Source organism: Rhamphochromis longiceps, linkage group LG6 (assembly GCF_057381845.1).
Source record: "Rhamphochromis longiceps isolate RC_006_pf linkage group LG6, R_longiceps_female_GT1.1, whole genome shotgun sequence".
NCBI lineage: Eukaryota > Metazoa > Chordata > Actinopteri > Cichliformes > Cichlidae > Rhamphochromis > Rhamphochromis longiceps.
The window spans coordinates 23569325-23590303 of NC_140562.1; the positions used below are offsets into that span (position 1 = coordinate 23569325).

General features: G+C 40.1%; 2 protein-coding genes across 2 annotated transcripts; one reads left to right on the top strand and one right to left on the bottom strand.

Annotated features, from left to right (window-relative positions):
* Positions 1–2871: 2871 nt before the first annotated feature.
* LOC146667999 (solute carrier family 22 member 7-like) lies at positions 2872–8792 on the top strand. The gene is made up of 9 exons (XM_085409815.1): positions 2872–3386; positions 3503–3606; positions 3681–3835; positions 5963–6131; positions 7078–7201; positions 7411–7520; positions 7619–7833; positions 8140–8248; positions 8356–8792. Exons 1-9 carry the CDS (start codon positions 3006–3008, stop codon positions 8564–8566), a joined length of 1578 nt encoding a protein of 525 aa, XP_085265941.1. The 5' UTR covers positions 2872–3005; the 3' UTR covers positions 8567–8792.
* A 129-nt stretch (positions 8793–8921) lies between these two features.
* LOC146668000 (ATP-dependent RNA helicase DHX15) lies at positions 8922–20844 on the bottom strand. Its single transcript, XM_085409810.1, has 14 exons — positions 20667–20844; positions 18347–18689; positions 17987–18180; positions 17727–17886; positions 16612–16830; positions 16323–16490; positions 15670–15756; positions 15344–15493; positions 14542–14650; positions 14256–14447; positions 11179–11301; positions 10264–10454; positions 9706–9875; positions 8922–9603 (listed from the first exon to the last, which is right to left on the bottom strand). The coding sequence occupies exons 1-14, from the start codon at positions 20729–20731 to the stop codon at positions 9486–9488; spliced, it is 2289 nt and encodes a 762-aa protein (XP_085265936.1). The 5' UTR covers positions 20732–20844; the 3' UTR covers positions 8922–9485.
* Between the last annotated feature and the right edge of the window lie 135 nt (positions 20845–20979).

A 20979-nucleotide genomic window follows, 5' to 3' on the forward strand; every position in this document is an offset into this window, starting at 1 on the left:
TGTTGATTTTATGCTCGATAAATGAGGAGATCCACAGTTATTATAAATTAAATTCTATCTATAAGTGCAAGAGCGAGTGTGGTAACTTGCTGTAAACAGAGACAAACTGATACAGGGAGTGCAGAATTATTAGGCAAGTTGTATTTTTGAGGAATAATTTTATTATTGAACAACAACCATGTTCTCAATGAACCCAAAAAACTCATTAATATCTAAGCTGAATGTTTTTGGAAGTAGTTTTTAGTTTGTTTTTAGTTTTAGCTATTTTAGGGGGATATCTGTGTGTGCAGGTGACTATTACTGTGCATAAATATTAGGCAACTTAACAAAAAACAAATATATACCCATTTCAATTATTTATTTTTACCAGTGAAGCCAATATAACATCTCCACATTCACAAATATACATTTCTGACATACAAAAACAAATCAGCGACCAATATAGCCACCTTTCTTTGCAAGGACACTCAAAAGCCTGCCATCCATGGATTCTGTCAGTGTTTTGATCTGTTCACCATCAACATTGCGTGCAGCAGCAACCACAGCCTCCCAGACACTGTTCAGAGAGGTGTACTGTTTTCCCTCCTTGTAAATCTCACATTTGATGATGGACCACAGGTTCTCAATGGGGTTCAGATCAGGTGAACAAGGTGGCCATGTCATTAGTTTTTCTTCTTTTATACCCTTTCTTGCCAGCCACGCTGTGGAGTACTTGGACGCGTGTGATGGAGCATTGTCCTGCATGAAAATCATGTTTTTCTTGAAGGATGCAGACTTCTTCCTGTACCACTGCTTGAAGAAGGTGTCTTCCAGAAACTGGCAGTAGGACTGGGAGTTGAGCTTGACTCCATCCTCAACCCGAAAAGGCCCCACAAGCTCATCTTTGATGATACCAGCCCAAACCAGTACTCCACCTCCACCTTGCTGGTGTCTGAGTCGGACTGGAGCTCTCTGCCCTTTACCAATCCAGCCACGGGCCCATCCATCTGGCCCATCAAGACTCACTCTCATTTCATCAGTCCATAAAACCTTAAAATAATCAGTCTTGAGATATTTCTTGGCCCAGTCTTGACGTTTCAGCTTGTGTCTTGTTCAGTGGTGGTCGTCTTTCAGCCTTTCTTACCTTGGCCATGTCTCTGAGTATTGCACACCTTGTGCTTTTGGGCACTCCAGTGATGTTGCAGCTCTGAAATATGGCCAAACTGGTGGCAAGTGGCATCTTGGCAGCTGCACGCTTGACTTTTCTCAGTTCATGGGCAGTTATTTTGCGCCTTGGTTTTTCCACACGCTTCTTGCGACCCTGTTGACTATTTTGAATGAAACGTTTGATTGTTCGATGATCACGCTTCAGAAGCTTTGCAATTTTGAGACTGCTGCATCCCTCTGCAAGATATCTCACTATTTTTGACTTTTCTGAGCCTGTCAAGTCCTTCTTTTGACCCATTTTGCCAAAGGAAAGGACGTTGCCTAATAATTATGCACACCTGATATAGGGTGTTGATGTCATTAGACCACACCCCTTCTCATTACAGAGATGCACATCACCTAATATGCTTAATTGGTAGTAGGCTTTCGAGCCTATACAGCTTGGAGTAAGACAACATGCATGAAGAGGATGATGTGGACAAAATACTCATTTGCCTAATAATTCTGCACTCCCTGTACATGATAGCTGCCATGAATCCTGTGGTTTAAAATACAATAGGAATAACCACATTTCTATTGCTCTGACAAACTGCCCTTTGACCTTAAAGATCTGCATATAAGACAAACACATCAGTCCTACAGCACTAAATAATAAAAACACACAAGATTTAAAATTTCCTCATTCCTCAATATATGGACAAAAGTGTGCCTTTTGCCACAACTCCTAATCTTTGAATTCAGATGTTTTCACCAGTTGCCACAGGTGTGTAAAATCAAGAACCTAGCCATGTGGCCTGTTTTTAAAAAGATGACCTTGGTCTTTCCTCCTAGATTTTCCATGACCAGCTGTAAGCGGCATTATTGTAAAGTGGAAGCGTTTACGAACTGCAGCAACTCACAGCCATAAAGTGGCAGACCATGTAAAGGTACAGAGCAGGGTCACCAAGTTGGCATAAAAATCACCTGCACTCTGTGGTTGACTCAGCAGCTGCAGAGCTCCAAACCTCCACTGGCATTATCATCAGCACAAAAACTGCAGCAGCTCCTGTATGTGGCCCACATTTGCCACATTTTGCTACAGTTTGAATTTACTTCAAATCACCTTAAAAGTTTCAGATGTTGCCAGCAAGAGCCGGTCATACCATACGGTGTAGTTAGTAATTTATTAGGTGACATTTTGGTTTAAAAATATACCGGTATATATGCTATTATTTGGCGTGCCTTCAACAGATCACAGTATTACCTCATAGAACTTTAGTCTTAGCGCACTGATCAGTCCTAACTGCTGCTGGTCCCTTACAAAATAAGAAACAGAGATGCTATTAAAAAAAAGATAAAATGATGTAATAGAGCTTGATGTCTTTAAAATGCTTTCCATCAGCTTTTTTCATTTATTCCTATTGTTTTTGCTCATGTCCTGCTGTAACAGGACTTTGAACCCTGTCTCACATTTTTGTAACAGCAATAGCCTTTGTTTTCATTGCTACTTTTGCTATTTTGTTATATTATTTAAAGGAAATAAATAAAAAGTGGTCAAAAACCACTAAATGCAAATTGTCTTTTTCCCATGTTTGCCCATAAATTTCCACTGAATCGCAGTTTCTTTATTATTGATGAGTCATTCCGCTGTGTCAACAATGGAGAGCCTGCAGTAGACTAGAGCGAGCTTCTATTTACAGTCACATAGATAAACATTAGTTAACTTGTTAAGACAGGTAAAACACTGACTTATTACAGATAGTCCAGAAGCAAATCAAACAAAGATTTGCTAGTTTTGGATATAGGCTACAAGCAACTGAGGACTTTCCTTTTCTTTTTAACCTTAAAGGAAGACATTTCGTTTACAGCAGGAGGCCACAATGAAGTTTGAGAATGTTCTTGCTGATATTAACGGATTTGGAAGATTTCAGATAATGATCATTGTGATCAGTTTCATCGGCCGCTTCACTCTGCCTTGCCACTTCATGCTCAACAATTTCATTGCAGCTGTTCCCTCTCATCACTGTGACATCAGCTCTCTGGATGATGTGGGTATTTTTATGAATTTATCCCAGACAGAGAGGCTTCTTGTTACTATTCCAGTTCAGCAGGATGGGACTCCAAGCTCCTGTCAGATGTTCCAGGAGCCTCAATATCATCTGCTATTTAACACTTCCCACATCACTGATGCGCGTAAAGTGCCGTGCCAGAATGGATGGGTGTACGATAACACTACTTTCAAGTCTACTCTGACCTCAGAGGTGATTCTTTTGTACTTTTTTTTCTATTGTGAAATAAATTAAAATGTATTTGTTCCTAATTATTAAATAATCCCACAACCAAATGTAGAATAGCATCTTTTTTTTCTTTGTACAAGTGGGACTTGGTGTGTGATAGAAGAGGGAAAAACAAAGCAACTGCTACCATCTTCTTTGTTGGAGTCATGTTTGGAGCGATGGCCTTTGGCAGCCTGAGCGACAGGTATCAGCGATTTCCAGTGTTCCAGCTACTGAAAAAAACAAAACAAAGATTGAGACTTTCTGATTTTTCCATAGGTATGGCAGAAGGATCATGCTGCTGGTATCATACGTGTCTGGGATGGTGTTTGCTGTTGCAAGCGCCTTTTCTACTTCCTACGTGATGTTCATGGTCCTGAGGTTCCTTACTGGCTTCTGCATCACAGGCATCGTCATCGTTTCAGCAGTCCTCAGTGATTATTTCATTTCATCATCTAAACATACACTGTATCCGTTCTTATATCAGCTTCACTTCAGAAGCCACAGAGGAGAAAATATATAATACTATTTCAATGCCATGTTGACTGCTGTGAGCAAGCTTTAAATGTAATCGCAAAAAAAATCTTAAATCTATTTTTTTTTTCTAGAACAGAGGAGCTTTGCACACATTGATTACACGTAACAGGTCATGATAGCAGGCAGTGTTTAGTCAGTAGCAATGTTCCCTCTAATTTTTCATGTGTCTAAGCAAACGCACAAACTCCCTGAGCGGTCCCTTGGACCACTGTGAGCGACATCAGACGTGTGCACTGTGGTCACGCCGGCATCGAATCCATCCAAGTTACATGGTTTATTAAAATAATCAAATTACAGCATTTATGTTAGACTATTTTTAATTAACTGCTTTAGCCCACTTACAATGAAATTATTTAAAAAGAAATCTTGTTCATGATCTGTGTAGTATGTTAAAACTATTGGAAGTAAAAATAACTTGAACTCCAATTTTGAAAACACAACTTTCTAAAAAAAATTTTTTATAAAGCTCTGACTTGTATTATGAGTCTGAGTCTGTGGTCTGGGAGAGAGTCCTGTAACTCTCTGTCTGCAAAATACAGTATATAATGACCAATGTTGGGCAATTAATTATATAGTTACTTCTTCAAAAAAGTAACTGAGTTATGCAAACAACAACATTTTTTGCAGCTGTTTACCTAAAAATGCAGCCAAGGCGTTTTTTTAAATAAACATTTCAAGCTATTTACAGAACAATCAGCTGTTCTGCATCAAATTTGATGCCACACAAATTATTTGTGCCACTCCAAAACATAATTTCTGTCCACTATGAGATAAAGGAGAACAACAGCCTGGTACCTGCAGGCCTGACAACAGGAGATGTATCACTCCTGTAACACCTGTAACATTCAGCAGTCGCCTCATTGTTCTGACACACACAACAAAACTATTGACTACACTACACACTAACTACACAAGATTTGCGCTAAACGTCGCAAATCTCTCACATCTCAAAACACCGCCGTCACTCCTAAAACTTCCCCCCTTCCTAAACAACTGTTGCCATATCATTTTTTGATTGGTCGACATGGTACATTTTTCCACCAATGGGAAAGGGTGGGGTTTTTTCGTTTTCCTTATAAAACGCTGTTTTTACCGTTTCTTCCCGCAGTAAATATAAACAACGATAGTATTCAGGAAGAAAACCAAACATTGCATTTTTTTTAATCACAATTCTGGTTTTACGTGGCCTATCAACACGATTTAAACGCTGGTATAAAGTCCACACTTTTTCTGTCAGTTGTTCCGTCTGTCCTGCTCACATCTCCAATGGTTGTCCACGTTGTCATTTAACGTGGCTTCACTCCACATCAGCCACGCCGCTTTGTTAGCTAAAACACCGGTGTCGGCACATAAGGACGCTGTCATAGCCTGTCAATAACGTTGATTAGCTGCGTATATATGAATGTAAATCGCATTATTGGCTGGACTATGGGATAAGGTAGCATCGTTCTAATCCCATACGGGAGCAGCCAGTCACTCACTGACTAACACTGCAAAACAGAATTGTTAAAGTATTAATTTTAATTTCAATTCAGGTCAGATTTTTTTTCCGTGCGCAACGCAGATTTACTGTGCGCAGACACCGTGCCAGCAGTGCGCAATTGCGCACGCGTGCAGCTTAGAGGGAACATTGGTCAGTAGTCCTGTGAACTTTTGACTTGCAGTACGAGTAGTGCCGTATGCTTAGTAATGTAATTTAAAAATGAGAAAAAAAAAGATCAAAATGAGCTGCTGCAGACGCCTGTTCAGCTTCAACTCTGTGGGGGGGACGCAGAGAGAGCACACTGTATTGCAGATGTTTGCATAAAAGACAGAAACTCGTTCCCAAATTACAGTATTATATTGCATTATAGAGGATAGAGGCACCCACTCTCTTTTGGCTTGTGTGCGCGCAACAACATTTTTTCAGCTCATGTAAAAGTTCTTTGAATTGTGTCCCCTCTAAGGCTGCTGATAAGCATCATACTAAAAGCTTTCTTTAATTAAGCTACTTAAGAAATGAATCGACTGCTTGTTTATTTCAGGTGTGGAGTGGGTGGACATTGAACACAGGAAGATTGTGGGAGTGATCGACAGTTTATCCTGGACGTTTGGAAATACAGTGTTTTCACTTATTGCCTATTTTGTGAATGATTGGAGGAGGCTGATAATCAGTGTTACATTACCTTTAATCTTGGCCATCTTCACTTGGAGGTATGACTAAGGCATGTTATCAAACAGAGGCTCATTTCAGTACACTTTAATCGCTTTCACCTGGAAGTCTGTAACTGGTTAACATCCAGCATCGATCTAGTCATGCATGAGTTGAAGGACAAACACAGATTAAAAATATTTTGCGCACCGATTTAATAACATAATACTAATGTTGTAATAGTAAAATTTTAAGCACCCAAATTTCTGCCTTTTACAACAAAGCTTAATTTAGAAAATTTAAGCATTGAAATAATTTGATGATTCCTCCGTAACTAAACACTTGCTTGCCACTGCATATATGAAACAAAAAATGGCATGCATATCCTTGCTTGTCCTTGTCCTGATAGATTAGTTATGAAATTAGTTATGAAATTTTAACAAAACTCTGGGATTGTGGCCTTCAAGGGAAGTGATTTTGGGTAAGTGTAGACACTTGACTCTTGAAGGAAGAATAATTAACTGAATACAAAGACTACGTATCTGATGCTTTACAAAACTTGGGACTCAAGGATAAACTGAATAGATCTTGGTGGTCAAAGGTCAAGCTCCCTGAAACCTCACAAGTGAAGTTTTGAACTCCTGAAAACTGACAAAACTTGACAAAAATTTAAAATGAAGCAGTGTGATGACCACAGGGACAGTGAACTGATAAATTTTAGCTGAACCATAATTCTTTATAGTCTGTGACATTTAGATTCTGAATGTATGGTTTCTTCTTATTATCATCCATGTTTGAACCATTGTCTGTTGTCATGGCTTCTGCAATCTGTTTTATTAAAACCAGCTTCATTGGTCAACTATTAGCTCAAAATCTTCTATCAAGTCTTCACTATGTCTCTCAATCTGAACAGATATTTGAGATTTGTTTTTATTTTAAATGCTGCATTGCAATAGGCCTACATATGGGTTAAAAATGATAATAATAATAATTCCCCCCTAACATTAGGTGGATGCCAGAGTCAGCTAGGTGGCTGATTGCCAATGGAAAGCTGGAGCAAGCTCAGATGTATCTGAAAAACTGTGCCAACATGAATCGGACAGAAGAGTCGATCCACTCACTGGAAATAGAGGTTTGTAAGCTCCAGATGGTTAAGTCAAGGGAGCCAAGTAGAGTCCATTATGGTGTTATTATAGGCACTAATTACACACAAAGAAGGTGAACAAAGGCACTAAAGAATACAGTGTATTCTTATCTAAATGTAATCGTAGGTTTTGTTCTGATCTTCACAGCATTGTTGCAAATGGAAGCTTGCCCTCAAATGGCTTTGAATTCTTTCAGACACTATCCACCATTGTTACGACGGAGAAACGAGATCGAACCTACTCTTACCTCGACCTGATTCGGACACCTGAGATGAGGAAACTGGCCCTGCGTACTGGTATATTATGGTCTGCATTCCCAGGGCTTTACAGTGTATTGAATCTTGTGTATAAATTGTAAACCAACAGATTGTTCACTAACGAGCCGCTTCCTTCTCCGTCCCTAGGTTTTGCGTTGCAACTACATTTTACGGCATCAGCTTCAAGATCACAGGTTTCGGGCTCAACATCTATCTCACTCAGTTTACCTATGCATTAATTGAACTTCCTGCCAAGCTGGCAGTCCTCTACTTACTGGAAAAGATAGGCAGGCGACACACTATGGTGGGAACTTTGCTGATGGCTGCCATTTGTCTTGGAATCAATATTGTGATACCAAAAGGTAGGCACTTCTTGATCACAGGCTTGATCTAAGATTTGGGTTGTTTTAAAAAAATATTTTTCAAGAAGACACTGCTGTCACTACCAACGTAGGGAATGGTGGTAATGTTGTATGTTTTACAGCTTTGAAATAAACTACATGTGATAAATCAAAAGAAAATGGAAAATCAAAAAGAAATGAGGGATCATTTAATATTGTTGCACAGTATTTTAAATCTTTTTTTTCCTTTTTGTACCGTTACACTAACACACCATCTTCGTTTGTGTTCAAATTTGGCGGTAATCGTGATTCTGATGCTCTTTGTAGAAATGTCGGTCGCCACGACTGTGGTAGCCATCATTGGAAAAGGGTTTTCTTCAGCATCCTTTGCCACTCTAGTGCTATACAGCTCTGAGCTGTACCCGACTGTAGTAAGGTAACTCTACACGCCTAATTCCAATCTTCTGCTTTTGAATAAACTCTTCAGGACATCGCTTTTTCTGCAAGATCCTCTGATTAAAACTAATATGTTTATGTTTTCAGGCAGAATGGTATGGGTTACAACTCGTTCATGGCTCGGTTTGGCGTAGCTGTGGCTCCTATGATCCTCTTACTGGATGAGGTCTGGACGGAGCTGCCACAGGTCATCTTTTGCTTTGTGGCTGTACTCGGGGGAATAGTAGCAAGGACCCTTTCAGAGACCCGCAACAGGTGCCTGCCAGAGACCATAGAAGACATTGAACAGAAGCAGTAGTAAAGAATCTCTGACATGAACTCGTTCGGCCCGTCAGATATTCTACAGCCAAAGTGCAGTCTATTCTGTGAACTCAAGTGCAGTTTACTCTAGAAACTGCATAACTTTAAAGGATTTCAAATAACCAAATCAAATAATTACACTACCACTACTACTATGATTGCATAAAGCAGCAGTTTCATTAAAATGCGCACAACTTTTACATTTTTCTGTTTTAGTCCTACTAATGTCTACTTTGAGAACCATTTCCAGGTGAGAAATTATTGTTAGTGTTATATTTCCAATAAACTGAGTTTCATTAAATCTGTTACATTTTACTTTCCTTTTGTTCCTAAAAAAATATATTGTGGCCGAGTCGAAGTCCAAACCGTTTATTGGATTTTCCCAGAATTTCTAAAGTCATGTTATGCATAAACATAACGCTGCACTGAAGTAGATCATTCTTTTTTAAACAGCAGGTGTTCAAGTACTGATTCACTTTACCCAACCTTCATTTCCATATTTAGTCAACCAAAAGCACCTAGACAAAAGCACAAAAACCACGGATCAAACTGTCTTTCGGATAACTGACTTTACTAATTAATTTATACAGAGAAATGAAGTCAAAGCTCATTGTTTTAAAGAAACAAAGCAAGCACAAACGTTTATGACTCAGCAGTTTCCTAAACAAAATTCAACCACATCTAAATAACACATTTGTTATTCCGTTTCAGTAATTACGACCGGGTCTAACCACTGTTGTTGACATTTTATCTGACGGTACACGTAGTTACAGAATTAACATTGATGGGGGGGGGGGCAAAGAAAATATTTTTAAAAAATAATCAAAAAGTCAAATTTGAAACATTAAGATACAATGAGAGAAAGATCTAAAACTAAAGTAAGCAGTTGTTTTTCCAGGACACTTGTTGGCTGTTGTTCAGTACTGGGAATACTCTTTGCTCTCTAGTTTGGCAATGATTCGCTCCAGCTGTCGCTTAGCTTCACATTGTGGGAAGTTACTCATTTCGTAGTACTGAGGTGCAATCTTCACCAGCCTGTAACAGAGACAGGAGAACATGGATGACCCCGTCATTCAGCTAACGCAACACATGTTAAAATAACAGCTTTTAGTGAGATCTTATTGTCTGTACACGTACCACTCTGGCTTGATGTCTGTGCATGTGCGGATGTAGTTCTTGGTGGTAAGGACAAACTCGTTGTAGAGCACCCACTCTGGTTTGTGGTCCAGGACTGTAGATGGGTGCAGCTGGACCACTTGGTTGTCTTTCACTGTGAGGTAATGGCCTGTGCGCTCCAAATGAGCCACCTGCAGGGAGGTCCAAAAGAAAAATTTAAAAAGGATAACAATAAAATCCTTTTCAGTTAATCCTTTTCAACACTAAGCCCACTAACAGGCTGATAGCAGACTTCAGTTTACTGCCAGAGAGGAACACTGACCACATTTTTTACCTGGGCTGAAAAGATAAATCAATCATTAGAAAATTGGGGTAACAGAATAATTTAGATCCATTCAAAATCAAAAGCAGCTTTCCTAATATACACGTTTTTCGCTGTACTGTGTCTCAGTTTATGGCTGCAAAGGTTTTTAACAAAACTCATGTGCGTTTGATTCCAAACTGAACAACAGACCGTCCTCAAAGCATCCCAAAGCTCCTTCTTCTTCCTCCTCCTCCAAATCTATTATGTCTGCTCACCTGCATGAAGAAGCCGGTGCAGAGCGCCCGTCGGATGTTGATGTAGTAATCTCTGCTTGTGAACTCCGTGCTCCGACGAGGCAAGTTGAAGCGGTCCATGATCCTGGACAGCTGCTGCCGCACATTGTCGGCAGACATCAGCGAGCGGTAGTTGACAAAGTTGTCATAGCACCACTGGTTAGACTCATGGTCTGGAAAAAGGCATGAGAGACATTCAAGTCTAAGGTGCTAACTAGATCATCAAAATTGAACTAATCCCCAAATGAGTTGTTAATAAAAAATAGATCATGACTCTTTATCTTTAAAATATGTCAGATGAAACATGTTTTCAAGCATAAATGTCTACAAATCATGTACTGAATTAGTCATTTTAAACCAAAATGATGCACGAGGACACAAAAACGCATATTCCTGTCACCTCAGTAGCTCTCAATAGATTATACATTTGAGTCTTGTCACACAACACCTCAAACCTCTCTGTTGCATACTAGCCTGTATGTAACAGAGAGGTTCAGCTGTTTCCAGGAACATTCACAGTCAGATCCCTGAAGCATTGGAATAAACTGCCTGAGGAAATCTGGTCAGCAGAGTCAGTGCTGTCTTTGAAATCTCTGCTCAGGCTGGTTATCCAGAAGCCACCTGTGACTGTTTTAACAACTCTCATTGTATTCATCTACTGTATTTTTCTGTACGAATGCTCACATATCATATAACATTCAACCACTCTACTGCTCCATTATAAACACATCTTTCTTCAGCACGTTTTCTTTAGCTTTAAAAGCTCATATGTTGCACTTTCATCTTATTCTGCTGACCATAAAGTGTGTGTAAAAAAAACAACAACAAAAAAAACAAATTAATGCAGGTTTAACTTCATCATGCAGAAATCCAAATAAAACGTGGACTGATGCTCACTTTGTTTGAAGGCGTGATAGACGTTGAGCAGCGTCAAGTGGTCTCCATCAATGTGAGCAAACCTCATCTTGGACTCGTCTGCTGCCTTCTTAGCCTCCGTAGGACGGACAAAACACTGTGGGACTAAACAAGGTTGGTATGGGCCCCAACAAAGCCGCCCATAGGGATGAGTCAAACATTCACAGAAAAATGCAGCAAAGCCTATGATGCTAGGGCACTCGACACTGCTTGGGACAGGGCAGGACCACAAGCTCTATAAGAGGGAGCTGCAGTCTGTTCTCATGGTCATTCCCAACTGTAATGGTTACTAGCTCGTAGAGAGGGGTCATTTAACCACATCTGTAAAACAAGAGTTTTCACACAGCTGCAGAGTGTTAGGGACACCAACAAAGTTGAACCTTTCCAAAACTCACAGATCTTACTTTAGCTACATGAGTGTTAGGCCTTTTAGTAAGTGGAAGACTGAAACACATCTGAGCTACATGTTACTCTACAGTGCAACATTAATTTTTAAAGTGTTACTTCAAAAAAGAAAATTCAATAAATATGAAAAACGTCCAAGTGGTGCCTGCCCTATCCACTTTCTTTAATGATGAAGCACTCGTGAAAAACTTGCTTTCTATTAACAAAAATGCAAGAAAAAAAAACCCAAACAAAAACCTGAGATTTAAAGTTAAGACTTAATATATGAAGTCGTATTGACCTACATGCCTGTGGCAAAAAAACAAAACAGAAATATGAGTATTTTATTGTCTTTTTCCAACTGATTCATTATTTCCTTATTTGTACTAAAATCAAAAATAAACTCTCCAACAAACCACCCTGATGAATATATGATTCAATATAAATAACATCAGTTGTGACTAATACTGGCATGAAATGTGTCATATATGTATTGACAAGCATCTGAAATATCAGCCTGTTCAGTTGTCATAATCCTGGACAAGGCACTACAAACGATCTGCACTTGTTTTCTGAGTACTTCCGTAAACATTAAGTCAGCGCTTAGTTGTTAAATCTTAAAAGGGGCATAAGTGACCCCCAGATCTCTTTTTTTGGTCTCTACAAGAGCAGCTTTGCATGAGTCAGTTTATTATTCATTTGTTACCCCTCAATTCTGATGGGGGCTGATGTCCTCACAGCCAGAGCTACGTGGCTTAGATAATCATATTAACGTTATCTGCTCTCATTGAAATCAAACAAAGCCAGGAGTAGGGGAAAAACCTCAGAAATCAAGAGGAAATCATTTAGAGCAGTCTGAAGTTCAAGATTGTGTCTCACAAGGTTTGTTCACACAAATGTGGATCTTTGCTTTTAAAACTTTAGCCTATTCAATATGAGCATCTAGAGCTGGGCGATAGAACGATAACGATATGTATCGCGATATAACTTTTACTCGATAGAGAAATTAAGCTATCGCGATAGACCTCGCCGCTCTTGTCCTCAAAAAAAAAAAAAAAAAAAAAAAAAAAAAAAAAGGTCAGCCAATCCAAATTAAGTAGCGCAGAGCCGAACCAATCGCAGCCGCAGCGTCACGTCGCGTGACTTGTTAGGTACAGCACAAGTGCCAAGCCGCACGTGTGTTTGTTTGGGAAGCAGCCAGCGGGTAATGGAGGAAATGAGTGTGCCGACTAGAAAAATCAACCGAGCGTGACCGAAGAGAAAACAGATGATGGTTCCAATGCCGGAGAGATTGTCGAACGGAAGAGCCATAGAAGTTCCGTAGTGTGAAGGTATTTCGGCTATTTCAAGTCTGACAAAAAACAGAGTAGCGTGCACTGTAAATTGTGCCGAAAGCAAGTCTGGAAATACAATAAACTGGTGCATGCGTCACACTGTGCGCCATGTTATTGTTTCGGTGAAATGAATTTCTACAATACTGTTACTGTTAATTCTACTCTCTGCAGTGTTTAAATGCTTACATATACACACAGTTACTGTCCCTCCACACATACGACTCGGTTCTGCTTCTATGCCGCAGCTTTGTTTACTTTTTCCCACCGAGGCTTCTAGACTTCTGATTGGCCAACATTTCGGCACGGTTAGGAATCTAGCGCCACCTGCTGCTTTGGCATGTTCATAGCAGCGTTTTCCTTCATTTCTGCCTTTATGTGTGGACGGGATTATTTTTTAAAACGAACGGAAAATCTCCGTTTTCAAAAATACCCGTGTACGTGTGGACGTAGCCTCAGTCTCTGACTGGAAGCGCTAATTCGTCGTTCGGCTTTTGTCAGACTAAAGTAACTGTTAAAACTGTTTGAAAAGCTCAGCTATACAACAAGGAGAGATTGAGAATTTCCTTTTAGTTCTCAGTTTATTTGATATTGACAAAAGTTAGTCAGTTTTGTCTGTTCTTCTGTAAAACAAACTAAGATTTATTTTTAGAATTAATATTTTGTTTCTAAGTGGAATTGACAATTTAGTCTGTTTTGTTTGTTCTATTTTGAAACTTAAACGCTTTAGCGGCTGCCTTTTGTGTAGTTTGCAATATTTGCCTTTATTTATCTGAAAAAGTCTCATGTTCCTTAAGTACATCTACCCTGTTGAACTTATTATGGGAAATAAATATTTAAATAAAAACAAGCTGCTGATTATTTCACATTTTACTTGTGAGCAACGGCACATTTAAATCTTACAAAAATAGTTATTTGGCTTATATCGTGATAGATATCGTTATCGCCTGAAATGAAAAAAACATATCGTGATATGAAAAAATCTCATATCGCCCAGCTCTATGAGCATCCCTCAGTTTGACAGTACCTTTTATACATGAGACAGAATAAAGAAAAGGATAATAGCACCTCTTTAATAAGCTTTCTATACATCTCATCATTATTCAGTAAATTTATTATGCAAGAGATAGATAAGACTTGGTGGGCCCCGTGGGATATTCTGTGTTTTAAATGGGCCGCAGCACTCTTGACTTTGGGAATGGCTGGTTTAGAGTAGAAGAAAATGTGCACAAACTGGACGTACATTGGGATTATTTTTAACACTACCTGTAATCAGAAGTGTTAACCCAAAGGGACTTGGCCTACAACAGGCAAGAAAGATGTCAGCCCAGTCCTGGGCATTACCTGACAGCATGGCAGTAATGGAAAGGATCTCGTTGGAGCAGTTAAACTCGCAGCTCGCAATGACCATCTTTGCCAGTTGGGGGTCCAGAGGAAATTCTGCCATCATGGAGCCCAGCTCCGTCAGGTCACCGTCATCGTTGAGAGCTGCCAGGTAGTTAAGCAGCTCAAGGGCCCTCATCAACGTCTCAGGAGCTGCATGGAGGAGAGACTGTGAGGTCAGCTAGCCATGGCTAACTAGCATAAAAGGACTACTTACAGTTCACAATAAGACTGCAGGCTGACTTACCAGGTGGATCCATGAAGTCAAAGTGGACAAGGTCATCAATACCCAGCTTTTTAAGCTGAAGCACTACAGATCCCAAGTTTGAGCGAAGAATCTCAGGGTATGTGTTATCCTAAAAAGGGACGATAATAAAGTCAAATATAATGAATGTTGTTATCCTGAAGAAGGAGCGAGCAGCACAAAGATTAACCTGATGTGGTGAAGTGAGGGGATATGAGGTGCTAACAAGGGCAGAGCTCTTAGCATAATGTCTGAGAGGCTTTGTCACACAACATAAGCGACCTATGTACAAGGGCAAACTGTGGAGAAGACATAACGCTGAATTTATATGGCAGATTGTTCACTTCGAAGGCAGCAAAGAGTTTAAATCTTTGTGCTTGAGTGATCACCATTCAAGCAATCCGCGTGATCTACAAATGATCATGAATGTGAAGTGACGTCTGCAGTATTTACACTGTGTAAACTCTTACTTCTTGACACTGCTGCATCCATATGAAGGCAGCAGTCTGATGGCATGCCTCTAATTTAGGAAAGTTTACTACAATATAACTTTATTTCAATGTTTCAGGAATCAGGTTAGTCCAGCATAACTCAGTATTCGATATAAAGTTTCCTTTCATTTGATGAGCTGATGTCATTTTGGGCTTCTGTGACTCACACTGCCGCTTCTTTGCAAAAGCCTCCAAACCAAAATTTCAGGTGCATTTGAAAATCTGTGTGTCCCCTGTGAAGGACATACAAGGTCCTTCACAGTTTACGATGCCTTTATCCAAACCTCAACAACAACAACAACAAAATCACTTGCCTGCATCTCTGTTTTGTAGGCCTTCTCTGTGTAGAGACGGAAGCATTTCCCTGGACGTGTTCTTCCAGCTCGTCCTGCCCTCTGCTGGGCAGAAGCTTTACTGATGGCTGTAACGAGCAGAGACTCCACTCTGATTCGAGGATTGTACACCTAGACACACGTGGCAAAGCATGTTTAGGTACAACAGCTCTCATGATAGATTACTACAATGAGATGAAAAAAACAAAAAACAAAATCATAAACATCTACATTTCAGTCACTTTCACATCACTTGAGACCAAACTAATCATAAAGCTGAGCAATCAGGTGAGTCACTTTTGGTCTACCTTTTGTTTGGCAAATCCAGGGTCAATGACAAACACCACGCCATCAATTGTTAGAGAAGTCTCAGCGATGTTTGTCGACACCACAACCTGAGGGAAGAAGCAAAGTGATGTAAAATATTTGAAACCTGATAGGTGAGAATCTGTTTGTTTGTTTAAAAGGGGTTTCTGCACACAAAAGCAAAACTCATCCATTATATTTAGGCCACAGCACAGTATTGGCACTTTTTATTTGCCACAAATGGCCTGAATGTGCATTTTTCTTAAAGACATAAGAATTCTGTTATATATTATCCTTGGTCTGATCTACTGTGCATTATCAGAAATCAGTTTCTTTTCTTTCCATTTGTAATACACACAGGGTAACATTTGCATCCCAGAATCAGACTTCAGGAATACTTTAGTGCCCCCTAGTGTCAGTCAAAAAAAAACAAACAACCTACATCTTACAATGCAGGCTATTGAGATAATAAAGACAACTATGTAAATGACGTGAAACTGCAATAACTTTAAAACCGATGTACAAAATGAATGTTATTGGTCATCATTATTCTCCACTAGCCTTAAAAACCATCTGCGAATGTAATACCTTCAGCAAATTTACAGGAAATGCATTTTAAAACCTTAATCTCCTTGACTTTATTTCAAACTTGTACCTTTCTTCCTATTGCACCATTTGGCTTCCTTGGAGGAGGAGGCTCAAAGATTCTTTGTTGCTGCTGTGGAGGCAACGTGGAATACAGTGGAATGATTTTGATGTCTCCGACCTCAGGACCCAGGTCATCTACCTCACGCTTGATCCGTTTGCATGCCTCATCAATTTCCTGAAAGAAAAAAGAAAAAAAAAAAAAAAAGTATTATAACCTTGCATTTTGAATCAGTGGAGGGTGTGCTGCTTCAAATTAAAGTCTACTGGAACTGTAACCTGAGAATTATGAGCTTTACCTCTTGACCGGTGAGGAAGAGAAGACAATCACCTTCCTCTTCCTCACACATATGAATCTGGATGACAGTACGGATTGCTGCCTCAAGGTAGTCCCGCTCTGGCTCCGGAGTGTAAAAGATCTCAACAGGATGTGTACGTCCAGGAATAGTTAGAAGAGGACAGCTGTCAAAGTACACCTGGAACTTCCCAGCATCTAGTGTGGCACTCATGACAATCACCTGCACACAAAGTTTATATGTGGGTATATAAAATACTTAAATCTTACAAATATCTGCAATGGTATCATCTCTGTATGATATTAGCTGTATAGTGCTCTTAATGTTATTACATGGTAACAAAAGATGGAGCTTTTATGAAAATTCCTATGTATGCAATCATCCTTCTCTATACATTAAATACCCCATCTGCATTTTCTTCTGTCATTCACACAACTTCACATCACACCAGAAACCTCTAAAAGTGGAGGTTTTAGCCTACCCCAGGTTTCTTTTTTGTTTTGTTTTTTTACATTGACCAGATTCTCCACACTGTCCCAATTTCTGACTTCCTGTCTCTTCTGGTCTTTGTCCCTGGTTGGAATTCTAACCAGCGTCTTTAGTGGCCACATCCAATCCAGCTTTGTGTGCAAAATTACATTTTCTGGGGATAACTAAAGTGATAACAAATTACAACCATGGCAAGCATCAAAGGCCACCTCCAGTAGACACTGCTTAATTTAACATGGCTAATGACCATTGACATGCTCCATTAGTGATATTTCCTACTGAACTGTCCATTTCCTACTGATGCATGAATGGCTAATCAAATCCTGCTGCTCGTTGCGTTTCTAACTTTACTACTGGAACATACTCAACTTGTGAGTGGTGTCACTCCTAAATCCAACATCCAACTTCTGAGGCAACTAGAAAGAAGCATAATTCACCTGGCACACCTGCTTTTGTTTTCCTTACTAAATGTTTTAAATATTCTGAGTAGAAATAAAATCTTGTTTTTAAATCAGCTAGATTAGTTGGGGTTTTTTTTTTTTGGTTTTTTTTAATCTAGGAAGCACCTGTTTGTAAAGACATAGATACATTAAAATTACATCCCACTTGGGTGAAGAAAAAAAAAATACCTTCAGATCTGATCTCTGACGAACCACTTCTTTCAGTACTCCCATCAGGATGTCTGTGGCCAGAGTTCTCTCATGAGCCTCATCCAGAATGATCACACCATATCGTTCCAGCAGTGGGTCATTCATGGCCTCTCTTAACAACATACCGTCTGTCATGTACCTGAAGAAACAACAATGCTTTGTTAGGCTGGGCTGCTCTGTGCCAGTGAATAGCAGATTCTCTGAATCAAACCATCTCATTCACTCACAGCACCACTTACTTTAATATAGTCTTGGCAGAGCTACAATCCTCAAATCGGATGGAGTAGCCAACTTCCTGTCCAAGCATGACGTCCATTTCGTCCGCCACCCTCTGAGCCACACTCATGGCTGCTACTCTTCTGGGCTGAGTACAGGCTACTGCCCGCTTAGGACCAGGCAAGCTTCTAACCATATCCACACACCACTGTGGGATCTGCAGATTTAATCAAAGGTTGCAGAGAATCTAATAAAACCAAATCAATTTAAAAAAAAAAAAGATATGCATTTACACTGTGCCATCACACTGTTGGCTTTTTTCAGCAAGGGTAGCACAAGATTACTGACACATAAGAGACGCACCAATGCACTTGACTTCATACCTGTGTTGTCTTGCCGGAGCCAGTCTCTCCAACAAGCACAAAGCTTTGGTGACGTGTGATGATGTCGGTGAAGCTTTCCTTGTACTCCCACACTGGAAGCTGTAGCCTCTTCTTCAGGATCTCATAGTAGCGGGGAGTATGGGGCAGGTTGGTGAATGGGTTGATCTGCTGTTGTAGGACCATTTGCTTGAGCGGTGGTAAGGCTGAAGCAGCGGGTGTGCTGTTAGATGGGGCACTAGATGGCTTTGGTTCTCTGTCCCGGTCTCTGTCCCGATCACGGTCTCTGTCTCGGTCCCTATCCCTCGAACGGTCCTCACGGTCTCTGTCACGGTCCCGGTCTCTCCTGTCAACATTAGAACAGCACATCATTGTCAACATTCTAATTGTAAAAGAAATAATCAGGTTACAGTTTGCAATCTCAGGGCAATGAGAGTAAAGTTGGGACATTGTCCAATGTTTCCCATATTCAAGCATGCTTGATGCGTTCAACATGTTTAAACTGTCTACCGACCTTTCCACCACTTTAATTGATAGGCACTAAATGACAGCCTATTGCAAATTTATTTGCCATAGTGAGCCTCCATCTCACCCTATCCCTTGCATCCTCCTCTATCGCACCCACTACACTACCCATGGATGTAATGAAGTCCTCCTTCACTACATCCATGAACCTCGTCTGGGGTCCTCCTCATTCCCTCATGCTTGGAAACATCATACTCAACATCGTTTGTGCAATATATCTACTATCCCTCCTCTTTCTGCCTCGTCTCCAAACTGCTTAACCTGAGCTGTCCCTCTAATGCACTGCCTATTCTGGTCACTCTTAATAAAAACCTGACATCACCAGCTCAGCCACCTACCTTTCTGTCAGTGCCACCATGTCCAAATCAGAGTCATAGCAGGTTACACAACTGTCTCATAAATGTCCCCTTTCACTCTTGCTTCCATCCTTCTGTCTCACACCACCCCTGACACTGGTCTCCACCCACACCACTCTACCTGCACTCTCTTCTTCACATTTCTTTTCCTCAGTTCGTAGCTATTTAAACTCATCCAGCTTTACCATCTCTACTACTTGTAACTCCACCTTTCCACTTGTCTCCCTCTCATTCACGCACACATGTATTCTGTCTTAGTTCTACTGACTTTCATTCTTTTTCTATCCAGACTCTCCTCCACCTGCTCTCTGCAGATCCATCCTCTGTTATCATAGTCCACAGAGGATCCTGCCTGAACTCATCTGTCAGTCTGTCCATCACCATGGCAGGAGCTCAGAACCGATCCCTGGTGTAATCCCACGCCCACCTTGAACCCAACTGTCACTCCTTTGCATTCTACATCGCTGTCCTCATACTTATGATTTTGTGTTGTGATATTTTAAAGTTATAATACGAACCTGACACTAGTCTGTTTAAATTATGATCTTATAGCAGTGCCACTTCTAAACTACCTGACGTTTACTTTTGCATTTAGACAGATACTGACATATCTGCAGTGGGTGCACACTGTCAGTTTAACAAGCACACACAGCTACAGCAAATGTTTCTAACATCACATCAAATACTTTGAGGGCTTTGAAGTTTATATATATATATATATATATATATATATATATATATATATATATATATATATATATATATATATATATATATATATAAATGGGTCACAATTTACTTATTTGCAAACTGTCAATATTTAGCCTACTTTTACTGGTAGTTTGAACAGTCAATCTCAATGAAATCCTGCAAATTTAAAAAGAATTGCCACGATTTCTTTCGCATCTGTAAGTCTGTTGTGGAGGTTTTCACTGAAATAAACACACACGAGCACAACGTAAAACATGTGAGTGCTAAGAGACGCTAAAGTTTCTGCTAGCTTAATCGGCGCCAAGGACAATTTTAATTCGCAGCTAGTATAGTACAACATTAGATGGCTATTTTAAGAACCAAATCACAGTCTTTTAAATCGAAGCCACGGCTGGCTAGATGAACCAACACGGGTTAGATAAGGAGCTATGTTAACGTTAGCCAAACACACGTGCCCCCGCTACGATGAAGGTAACGTTGATGCTTCGTTTGTTAGACCAACGTCTACGGTATTTTTTTTTTTAATACAAGCACTTAGCACGTTTCTGTTCGCGCTGCACGATCATTCAGGTGCTATCAAGAAACAGCGAATAAAGCAGAGCTGCAGCATGAGCAGCTTAGGGTTATATTTTCTCAGCTCCCATCTTCCATCCATGGTGACCGAGAGCGGCAGCTAGCAGTTAGCTTGTACCCGACTAGTTTGAGAGCGATAACTGTGGGACTTCACTCACCCGTCGGACCTCTTCTTGCTGGAGGAGTAGTCATCACCCAAATCCAAACGATGTCTTTTTGACATCTTAAAGGTAAAATGTGGCTTTCTGTGAAACAATTAACGCGGGCACAGGTCTACCCGGCAGGTTATATTTCCTGATTCCTGTGCTGCAAGTTCTCCGACCGAAGTGTTTTCTTCTTTTCGTATTTGTGTAACACAATTTCAGCAAGCGCCACCTACTGTTGTGGAGTCTTCACTGGTGTTTCCACGGCAATCTCTTTCAAATGGATTTTCACTTATTATCAATGCTCTATATATAGTCATATAACCAT